At 52.1% G+C, this 11,089-nt stretch overlaps 1 protein-coding gene across 2 annotated transcripts; it reads left to right on the plus strand.

Annotated features, from left to right (window-relative positions):
- The first annotated feature begins 2,711 nt into the window (after positions 1-2,711).
- On the plus strand, positions 2,712-10,183 carry LOC125364437 (keratin, type II cuticular Hb5). 2 transcript variants are annotated; one of them, XM_048364016.1, is made up of 9 exons: positions 2,712-3,131; positions 5,259-5,467; positions 6,046-6,106; positions 6,464-6,559; positions 7,458-7,622; positions 8,070-8,195; positions 8,656-8,876; positions 9,601-9,636; positions 9,997-10,183. In XM_048364016.1, the coding sequence occupies exons 1-9, from the start codon at positions 2,712-2,714 to the stop codon at positions 10,181-10,183; spliced, it is 1,521 nt and encodes a 506-aa protein (XP_048219973.1). The 2 variants fall into 2 exon arrangements, with proteins under 2 accessions (XP_048219973.1, XP_048219962.1); XM_048364005.1 differs by having other exon boundaries at positions 9,601-9,632; positions 9,990-10,183.
- Positions 10,184-11,089: the final 906 nt, after the last annotated feature.

Raw genomic sequence — 11,089 nt, forward strand, 5'->3', positions numbered from 1 at the left:
GCACCTAGGCAGTAGCAAGCCAACTGTCCTGATTGCCCACACACTTGCCCAGTTGCTTATGCCCTTCTTCTGTCTTTGCTGGTCCTGGACAGGAATCTCTGCTGCCAGGTGTCCCCAATCCCTGGTCCTCCCCTCCCCAGCCTCAGGCCCCTGGTCTCATTCTGGTGGAGGGAGGATGGAGATGTGGCAGGACTCCCCCAATGAATGTGTATGTGTGATGGAGGGAATAGGAAATGGAGGGAGAGTTTAGGGGTGACTTTCTAGCGTCTCCCTCTTGTGCATCCCGCCCTCTTCCTGGATCCCTGTACCCTCTGCACTCAGGTGGACACAGTTGGCCAGCAAGCTCACTGTCCATAGTACCAGGACACTCTCCTGGACCCCAAGCAGCAATGGCGGTGGCAGCGGAGGGGCCCCCACCCCAAGCTGGGACTGGAGTCACCTCTGTGTTCCCCCATCCACCCCCAGACTCCACCCAAGGTTTTTATATGAGTGAAATCAGGCTGAGGAAAACAGTAAACGCAGCCTTGAAAGGGAAGAGATGTCATAAAGGTGCAGAGGAAGGAGATGGGTGGGGTCGGGACAAGCCCGCTCTCCTGGGGGCGCTGGGGGTGACCGGAAACAACAACCCCTTTCCCTGTACAGAAGTTGATGATCCCCAAAGCGCAGCCTCTCACATTCTCCATTTAACCCTCCCAACACTGAGGGAGAATCAAGTTTTGGAAGAATCCCACTTGGGGTCAAGGAAACAGAGGCTCAGAGGGGGTTCCGAACTTTCCCAGCAAAGCCACACAGCTAGGGAGAGTCTTTCAACTTTGATTCCAGATGGTTAACCCCGTGGCTCTGCCTAGGCCAACAGGATGTGAATGGCTTTTAGGACTGGGTGGTGAGCACCTGCCCCTCCACTCCAGCTGCCCACAGACTCTCTTCCCTTCCTGAAGATGAGATGTGGGAGGCAGGACAGAGCTCCATCAACCTCATGCCAGGGGAAGACCTGCATTTAGCTAGCCATGAAAGGCACCTTACTGAGAGCTTAGGGAATGGCAAGGGCAGTATTTGGTTCTAGAAGGCGCCTTGGAAGATGAGTTCCCCTCTGGGGAAGTTCAGTAGCTCTTCTTTTTCAAGTTCCTGACACCCTGGTGTCTGGCTAGCCTCCTTGTGGGCAGAGACTTCATCTTCAATCAGTGTTAGAACAGCCGCCATTCTTCTAATGAGTGGCCTGAGGACACACTGGGAAGAGGAGGTGTTTGGAGGACGGGGCCCCTGAGACTCTAGGGGTCTCAGAGAAGGGTAATCCACCACTCCACTTCCATCTGTGCAGGGTGGCATCTGGACTCTGTGGCTTACAGTTCTGGCTGGTGAGTCTTAAACATAAGGGAGGCATCCAAGATCTATTCTTTTTCTTTTTCTTTTCCTGTCAGTCATGGGATTTGAACTCAGGGCCCAGGTGCTGTCCCTGAGCTTTTTTGCTCAAGGTTAACACTCTACCACTTTGAGCCACCGCTCCACTTCTAGTTTTCTGATGGTTAACTGGAGGTAAGCATCTCACGGACTTTTCTGCCCAGGCTAACTTTGAACAGTGGTCCTCAGATCTCAGCCTCCTGAGTAGCTAGGATTACAGGCATGAACCACCGGCACCTGGCTTCAATCTATTTCTTTTTAAAGAGAAAAGGGAAGATGCCCAGAGAGAGTTTACAGCCACCAGGTTATCCTAAAGTAACCTGGATAATTTCTGCTAGGTTCTGGCCACATAGAAGAAAGTGACCAAAGGAGTCTTCCTATTATCTGTCTACAAGTGCTCATTATGTGGCCACCAAGACTTGAGCGGTTTGCACTTTTGCTGAGTGAGGAGTTAAGAGCTCTGGAACTCGCTTGAATAAAGTCTTGCCTTGCTATTGCATTTTGGGGGAAAAAAGAGCTCTGGAACTGATGGGCTGGAATCCAGAAGGTTCCAAGAGACCTGTTGGCTCTGACCCTTTGTCCTGGAGAGAGAGCATGATTAAAATGACCCCCTTTGGTCCCCAGCTATCTTCCAGGGGGGCTACCTGGCTGCCTACGGGTGCTGCTGCTATGGGCTCTTGAGAATGTGATGTGATCACCTGCATGGAGCCATAGAGGGGTGACCTCATTTAGGGTTCAGTCAACCTGGGACCCCGGAACTTCTTCCTTGAAAGGATGCCCCATCACCTGTAATCCACAAAACCCAGCCACCCCCAGACTGTTGTGGAGTTCAAATCTGTCTCCAAGTGTGGACTGGGGCCATCTCTCTTACACACACATACACAGAGAGAGAGAGAGAGAGAGAGAGAGAGAGACAGAGACAGAGACAGAGACAGAGACAGAGAGACAGAGAGACAGAGAGTGACTGCAAGAAAATTAATTACTTAATGTGTGTAAACGAGCTTTGAAGATGAAAAGTGCAAACGTATAGTGTCCCTAATAACATCTTCAATACTTTACGGAGCCCCAGTCGCCTCTGACCTCACCTTTAAGACGAGTCCCTGGGGAGTTGCTGGCAACCTCCCCAAGCCCATAAACAACATAAAATGGCTTTTCACTCCTTTTATGCAGCCAACAATCCCAGCTCTCTCCTGCAATAAAAGGGCTCAGGGAGGATCAGAGACCAGAAAGATCCTAGGCTTCTCACTCTGCAACCCACAGCCCCCTCCAGCCACCTCTGCAGCCGTTCAGACTGCGCTCCGGGCCTCCTCGCCATGTCCTCCCTCTCCTACAGGCTCAGCTCGGGATGTGGGGTCACCAGGAACTTCAGCTCCTGTTCTGCTGTGGCCCCCAAAACGGGCAACCGCTGCTGTATCAGCGCTGCTCCCTACCGTGGGGTGTCCTGCTACCGGGGACTCACGGGCTTCGGCAGCCGCAGCCTGTGTAACCCCGGATCCTGCGGGCCCCGCATGGCTGTGGGGGGCTTCCGAGCCGGCTCCTATGGGCGCAGCTTCGGCTACCGCTCAGGGGGCGTCTGCGGGCCCAGCCCCCCATGCATCACCACTGTGTCGGTCAACGAGAGCCTCCTGACGCCCCTCAACCTGGAGATTGACCCCAATGCGCAGTGCGTGAAGCACGAGGAGAAGGAGCAGATCAAGTGTCTCAACAGCAAGTTTGCAGCCTTCATCGACAAGGTCAGTGCAACCTGAGATGGTCCAGAGAGGACCCGGTTCTTGCTTTCCCTCGCAAAGGTCCCCAGTGTGTTGGGGAGATGAGTTTGGGACAGCAAAGGGAAAACAGTGCAGGCTTTGATAGAAGCAGATGGATTTGTTATCATCTTTCTTCCCTGTCCCTCATCCCCCAATTCTGGGGCTTGAACTCTGGGCCTGGGCGCTGTCCCTGAGCTTCTTTGGCTCAAGGCTTGTCCTCTACCACTTGAGCCACAGCACCACTTCTGGCTTCTTGGAGTTGTTTATTGGAGATAAAGAGTCTCATGGGCTTTGCTGCCTGGCTGGGCTGGCTTGGAACCGCTCCCCTCAGATCTCAGCCTCCGGAGTAGCTAAGATGACAGGAGTGAGCCACTGGCACCCATCTCGTCATTTTTCATCTCTGGCCAAGTTTGCTGAGGTTTGGGTGTGGTGTGGAAATGGCACTGGTATGGAAATGGCCTTTAGTATGTGAAGTCAGTCCTGAAGTCAGGACGAAAGGGCAGGGGCAGAACTGGCCTGGGAAACCTGGGCTGGGTAGTGGGCACAGGACAAATGGAGAATAATGAGAACAGAAGGCACCATAGCCTATGGCCCAGGCAGCACCACAATGGATGGGGGGCTATGGCAGGCACACAGCCCGTCTAAGGCCTTGCCATGCCGCTCAGCCATGTTAGACACCAGGCAGGTTATGGTCTTGAGAGCTGGGTCTGCCTTCTCAGCCTGATGAGGATGAATGAATTCAAGCACAAGTCAATAAATGCCAGCTGTTGTTATGGTCAGATTCCAAGATGGGATCGGAGGAGGAGGAGTGGCAGCAAACCACATTGGGCTTGGCAGTCTTCTCGTAGATAAAAGTCTGGAATATAGATAGGGAGATGCCCTGGCTAACAGGAGGGGAGTCCCAACTGTGGGCAGTGTGAAAAGTCCTCACAGCTAGGAGGCTTATTTCTATGGGTAGGTGTGTGGGGGGTGGGAGTCTGCCCTAGGAGAGAGGGGAGCAGCCACAATAGGACCAGACTTGGGGCTCTGGAATCCTAGTTCTAGGACAGTTAGTGACTTTCCCCTTAGCATGTTTTCTTTGGTGATCATAGTTAATGACCCAATCAGTGGGAGAGGTACTATTAATCTCTACTTTTTTTTTTTTTCAAATGATGACTGGAGCTGAGTTTTGATGAACTTCTCAGGCTCACTACATGGTGAGGGCAGTGGGCAGCACATAAGAGACATTGAATCCTTACTATGTCACTTACAATGAGCGAGTCTTTTTCACACAGGCGTCTCAGTTTCCTCATGTGGAATATGCTGGTCATAAAATGGTGATGATAGCCAGGCAGCAGTGTCTCACGCCTGTAATCCTAGCCACTCAGGAGGCTGAGATCTGAGTTCCAAGACAGCCTGGGCAGGAAAGTTCATGAAACTCCTATCTCCAATTAACCACCAAAAAGCCAGAAATGGAGCTGTAGCTCAAGTGGTAGAGCACCAGCCTTGAGTGAAAAAGCTAAGGGACAGCACCCAGGCATTGAGTTCAAACCCTGGTGCCAGCACAAAATAATAAAACAACAACAACAAAAACTAAACTAAAGATAGATATATGTGTGTGTGTGTGTGTGGATCCAAGCCCAGGCTCTGCCAGGACATGCAGAGTAAATATTGAAGAAATGTTTGTTGCATAAATGCATGATTGAGGGACAACTGCTAATTAGGCTAATTAGCCAAATTGACTTGCTGTGCCTTACTACATGTCTGAGACTGCTCGCAAACACTTTACAAGTATTAACTGGTTCAATCTAAACATCAACTGTATCACAAATTATCTCTGATGGGAAGCTAGAAAATATAGCACAAAGAGGCTAAATAAGTTGGGCACTTAAACTGACAGAGCTAGGACTTGAACCAGCCCTTGGTGGCTGGTTTGAGCTAAGTCTGGTTTGCTTTCTCTCCTACTATGGCTACCTCCCTGTAGGTGATACTAAAATGGGGCACCTTGACCCCAATCTCTCAATCTCATGATTCAAACCTTTACACTCAGTATGCAAGAGCAAAGAGAGCTCCAAGGGTACCCGCACCCCTCCAGGATCCCTCTCGAGCCTCTTTCCTCTTCCCTAATGGCAGGTGCGCTTCCTGGAGCAGCAGAACAAGCTGCTGGAGACCAAGTGGCAGTTCTACCAGAACCAGCGCTGCTGTGAGAGCAACCTGGAGCCCCTCTTCAGTGGCTACATCGAGGCGCTGAGGAGGGAGGCTGAGTGTGTGGAGGCTGACAGCGGGAGGCTGGCCTCAGAGCTCAACCACGTGCAGGAGGTGCTGGAGGGCTACAAGAAAAAGTGAGTGTGTATGCAAGTCTGAGGGGCCACTCAGAGTGAAGGCTAGGAGCTTCTGTCCATAGCTTCTGTCTATAGTAGCTTCTTTGAGATGCCTTTAACAGGTCTTCCTGGGCTCCAGAGGGCCTGTCCAGTGGAACCTAGAGTCCAGTGGGTTTCCAGAGACTCCGGGTCCCCCTTCTATCCTTTGGAGGCCTTATGAGTCTTGGGTTTACCTCTCAGGGGAGTGAGGAAAGGAATCCCTGGGGAGACCTACTTTTGACTGCCCTGCTGCTAAGGCTCTGTGCTTTTCCTACCAACGATAGGCACACACTGTCTTTGGATCAAAGACATAGATGATGTTAGACTTCGGGGTGGAATGTGCCTTTGTAAGCTCATCTGAGAGGCAGGACTCAGGTGCAGCAAAGCTAGACTGGGGCAAAGGCTAGCTCCAGAAGAATGCACAAACAGATTATGGAGAAGACAAGGTAACATCAGAAGAGGATCAGTACCCCGTGACCCCTGGAAAAACTTGACTAGGAACTGGAGTGGAATTCAAGGTCCAGCCTCTCAACTCCAACCCTTCTCTTCCCCATACCCAGGTATGAAGAGGAGGTGGCTCTGAGAGCCACAGCAGAGAATGAGTTTGTGGTTCTAAAGAAGGTAAGAGGCTGGTTGCAGAGCTGAAAGGAGAGGGGAGATGGACCTACCTGGGCACCCTCCAGCAGGGACAGTCACTTGATCACTTTTCTTTGGCCCCTCCCACATACAGGCCCCTCCCATGTGCATGCCACTCCCATATGCATGCTCCTCCCACATGTGTGCCTTTCACACACACACAACCCCCCCCGCCCCTCCTGTTTGTATGTCCCTGCCAGTTACATGCCCCTTCCACATGCAAGCCCCTCCCCCACACAAGCCCCTTCTACTTGTATGCCACTCCCACTTGCATGCCATTCCCACACAAGCCCTTCCCGCGTGCAAGTACCTCTCCCCCCCACTCTTTTGTTTTACTGCCAGGATGTGGACTGTGCCTACCTGCGGAAATCAGACCTGGAGGCCAACGTGGAGGCTCTGGTGGAGGAATCAGGCTTCCTGAAGCGCCTCTATGAAGAGGTGAGGGGCATCTGCCAACCTAGCCAGGACTAGTGGAAGGAAGTGCAGAGAAAGGAGAACAGGTTGAGAGTGTCTGTGTGCACACGTGCTTGCCATTGTGCAGGGTGGATGAAAAGATGGGGAGCACAATGCAAGATGGGCCTGCAACACAGGACAGGGCAGGTTGTGTGGGTGGTGTGTGCATCTTCCATCTGTGTTCATATGTGTGCCAAAGTATGGGTGTGCAAGCTTGGCTTCTGAAGGTCTGTGAGCACTTCTTTGATTGTTGAAGTATATCTGTGCAACGGGTTTGAATGAAAGTCAGTTGGTGTTCACCATGAAACTATGTATAGACAAGGAGCCTAAGGGGACAAGCTACTCTTCCTGCCATTCAACCCAGCTCCACTCATACCCTTTGTCAAATAAGATATCCCATGTGTCAAGTCACAGGCTGCCCTCAGGTAAAATCTAGGACTCCCTTCCAGCTTTTCTGTTTGTTTTGCATTTTTGTGTGTTTGCCAGTACTAGGGCTAGAACTCAAGTGCTGGGCACTGTCCCTGAACTTTTGTGCTCAAAGATAGGGCTCTACCACTTGGGCCAAAGCTCTACTTCTGATTCTTTGTGGTTAGTTGGAGCTAAAAGTCTCTCCAACTGTTTCTGCTCAGGCTGGCTTTGAACTGTGATGCTCAGATCTCAGTCTCTGGAGTAGCTAAGATTGCAGGCATGAGCCACTGGTGCACAGCCAGCTTTGTTGTTTCATGCTGTGCTGCATGTGAATGAAGGTGGTGGAGGCAAGATCCACATGGCATTTGTGACTAGTGACCTCCTCTCCCCTGGGAAGTGAGTACTGTCCCCAGGGGTGAGAAAAAGGATCCAGATCAGACACTAGATCTAAATGCACTGGCTATTGGCCCCACAGGAGATCCGTGTTCTCCAAGCCCATATCTCAGACACTTCCGTGATCGTCAAGATGGACAACAGCCGGGACCTGAACATGGACTGCGTGGTTGCTGAGATCAAGGCTCAGTATGATGATGTGGCCAGCCGCAGCCGTGCGGAAGCCGAATCCTGGTACCGCACCAAGGTGAGTGCCTGGGGCTGGGAATATGGCCTAGTGGCAAGAGTGCTTGCTTCTTATACATGAAGCCCTGGGTTCGATTCTCCAGCACCACATATATGGAAAACGGCCAGAAGTGGCACTGTGGCTCAAGTGGCAGAGTGCTAGCCTTGAGCAAAAAGAAGCCAGGGACAGTGCTCAGGCCCTGAGTCCAAGCAAAGGACTGGCCAAAAAAAAAGGTGAGTGCCTCCTAGGTGTGGCAATGGGAACAATGTAGGATGGATATTCCAAATGCACTGCTTTCACTTTGCGGATGATTTTTTAAAGGGGAGGGGTAACAGCTCTGAGGCTGGAGTAGTACAGAAGGGGTGCCTTGTGAGTTCACATGAGCTGAGCACCATTCAGTTACTGCACACTACTGGTGAGATGCTGCATGGCTGGGGAGTCCTGTCCTGAGCCTCTCATTCCCCCCAGTGCGAGGAGATGAAGGCCACCGTGATCCGACATGGGGAGACCCTGCGCCGCACCAAGGAGGAGATGAATGAGCTGAACCGCATCATCCAGAGGCTGACGGCTGAGATCGAGAATGCCAAGGTCCAGGTAAGTTACAGGGAGGACTCCCATAAACAGCACAGCAAAACCAGACCCTTCCACCCAGATGTGCAAAGGCTTGACTCTAATCTGGTAATCTGGCCTCATAATGGGCCTATGAGGAAGCAGGGACCCAGAGAGGGGGCAGTCTTCTCCCCTTCCCCCTGCCAATTTCACATCACTGGAGCTGGGATGAGCCAGATGGCTAACTTCCGAAGGAGAGAGCTATGCTACCTGCAAAGCATCAGGAAGGAGAGATCACGAAAAGTCCTCCCACTTCCTTGCTCAAATTCGTAGCTCTGCTAACCTGCCATGGCCTGATCTCTATCCATTTAGCTGTGAGCTAAGTTGTGCTCTGTGTCTCTGTCTCTCTATCTCTCTGTCTCCTCCTCTGTCTTTCTTTGTCTCTCTATCTGTCATTCTCTTTCTCTCCCTCACTTTCCCCATTTGTCTTCACATCTCCCCATAGCGTGCCAAGCTGGAGACTGCTGTGGCTGAGGCAGAGCAGCAGGGTGAGGCGGCCCTCACTGATGCTCGCTGCAAACTGGCCGAGCTGGAGGGCGCCCTGCAGAAGGCCAAGCAGGACATGGCCTGCCTGCTGAAGGAGTACCAGGAGGTGATGAACTCCAAGCTGGGCCTGGACATCGAGATCGCCACCTACAGGCGCCTGCTGGAGGGCGAGGAGCACAGGTGAGACAAAGAAGGATTCTGAATGTACCGCATCCTGGAAGGTAATCACAATAGGGCCAAAGATGGAGACCCTGTTCCTTATAGAGTGAACTATCTTGAGCCCAAGGATGCCCCACAATTCTGCAGGTTAGGGCAGGTTAGCCTTCAATAATAATGGCCTTCTACAAAATGGGGACTGCCCCCCAAGTCATGGGCCTCTAAGCTCACTCTTATGGCCTGTCTTCCCTTGAGACTGGCTTGTGTATAATAATGAAGATGCAGGGGCTGGAAATATGGCCTAGTGGCAAGAGTGCTTGCCTCGTATACATAAGGCCCTGGGTTCGATTCCTCAGCACCACATATACAGAAAATGGCCAGAAGTGGCGTTGTGGCTCAAGTGGCAGAGTGCTAGCCTTGAGCAAAAAGAAGCCAGGGACCAGTGCTCAGGCCCTAAGTTCACAGCCCAGGACTGGCCAAAAAAAAAAAAAGAAGATGCACCCCATACACACAAAGCTCTTCATCAAATGTGAGGTTGCTGTGAACTCTCCAGCTGCCCACCACTCTAGTTGGAGGTCATGTGTAGAGATCAGGTTCTCATTCAACACTGTTTAAAAAAAAATCCCTTTACTTCTGGAGTTAGATTCTGGACACAGGACACAGGCTGACCCATGTTGGCCCCAAGCTACCATTTGTCTGAAGGAATCCAGCTCAGTACTAGAACTAATGGAGCTCTTTTTTCCTCTAGGCTGTGCGAGGGCGTGGGCTCTGTGAATGTCTGTAAGTATCTGCTTGAAATATCTTGAGGAAAAATGGCATTGGTGATGGTGGTGACCCCTTTGACCTAATCCTTGGGATTCAATGATCCTCTAACTGAGAGAGAAGGCCTTTCCTCCTTCTAGCTTTATCACCAGAGCACTAGAGGAGGTAGAGAAAACAGAGTTCAGCGCCCCTTACTGGTGGCAACAGGGAGGTGCAGGCTGTGGAAAGGAGTCTCGGATAGGCTGAGGCTAGAGTACTGACCACTGATTCCTTGAGGAGTAGGCAGCCCCTACAATGCTCCTCACTCTGGGGTGTGTCTTAGCTGGGCAAGATCACAGCCAGCCCCTCACCCAGTCCTGTGTGCTCTTCCCACAGGTGTCAGCAGTTCCCGCGGCGGAGTCACCTGTGGGGGACTCACTTACAGTACCACCCCAGGGCGCCAGATTGCCTCTGGCCCCTCGGCCACGGGGGGCAGCATTATGGTGATGGCCCCCGATTCCTGCTCCCCCTGCCAACCCCGCTCCTCCAGCTTCAGCTGCGGGAGCAGCCGGTCAGTCCGCTTTGCATAACATCCAGGCCTTTTGCCAAATGCCGCCTGGCCAGCCCTTCTGGGGTCTGCCCTGGCACTGAGTGATGTGTGAATGGAAAATGTATGCTTGCATCCAGAATCTTCCAGATGTTTAAAAGGAGGAAAGACCCTAAGGGACTGCTCTTCCCCCACCCCCTCCTCATTTTAGGGAGCTGTTTTCCTAGTTTTCTCCTCGTTTCCTTGGAGGGTCATTTCCAGTCCTTTGCTTCACTCCAAGGCCCTGCAAGTCAATCTGTATCGTTCTCTGAACAGTCACCTAGAGTAAGTAGCTGGACATCACGGAAGCTAGGCCTTCCCATGTCAAAGAATGATCCCAAACTTCCAGCCAGGTCCCCCCACAACCGAGAACCAGAGAGGAAGGCCCTCCTCAGTAGCTAGGACCTGCCAGCTTCTCCTTGGTTGTGTTTTGTCCATCCTCTGCCTGACTTCCTCTGAGCTAACTGCTCCATCCAGATTCCTTGTGTGACTGCCCCCCCCCATCATTGTCCAGGATATGCTTTTGCCTACAGTCCCTGGTTAGGGGACTTTGGACAGGTCTTGCTGTCCAGTGCACCTTTACACATTTCAAAGACTCCATGTTTGCTCCAGATCTCCCCCTGTGAGCTCCAGGAGGGAACTGTCCACTGCAGGGCTGGTGGAGGGATGAAGAAGGTGAGGCCATTTCCTGGGGACGTCCTCCTCTGGTTCATGACTATCTGTGGGTGCCTTGCCTTCTGGGTTGTAACAATCTGTGTTTCCTGGGGACGTCCTCCTCTGGTTCATGACTGTCTGTGGGTGCCTTGCCTTCTGGGTTGTACCAATCTGTGTTTCAATAAATGCTGTTGCCATGCAAAAGTATGCGGTCTTGTGAGCTAGCGCGTCTTCTGCTCCCTCCCTGTGACAACTG

The sequence above is a fragment of the Perognathus longimembris genome, chromosome 1 (genome assembly GCF_023159225.1).
Source record: "Perognathus longimembris pacificus isolate PPM17 chromosome 1, ASM2315922v1, whole genome shotgun sequence".
NCBI lineage: Eukaryota > Metazoa > Chordata > Mammalia > Rodentia > Heteromyidae > Perognathus > Perognathus longimembris.

Coding starts and splice junctions, on each gene's coding strand:
- LOC125364437 (XM_048364005.1), top strand. CDS start 2,712: ATGTCCTCCCTCTCCTACAGGCTCAGCTCGGGATGTGGGGTCACCAGG. Junction 6,107..6,463: donor AGTTTGTGGTTCTAAAGAAG/GTAAGAGGCTGG, acceptor TTTTACTGCCAG/GATGTGGACTGTGCCTACCT. Junction 8,196..8,655: donor TCGAGAATGCCAAGGTCCAG/GTAAGTTACAGG, acceptor ATCTCCCCATAG/CGTGCCAAGCTGGAGACTGC.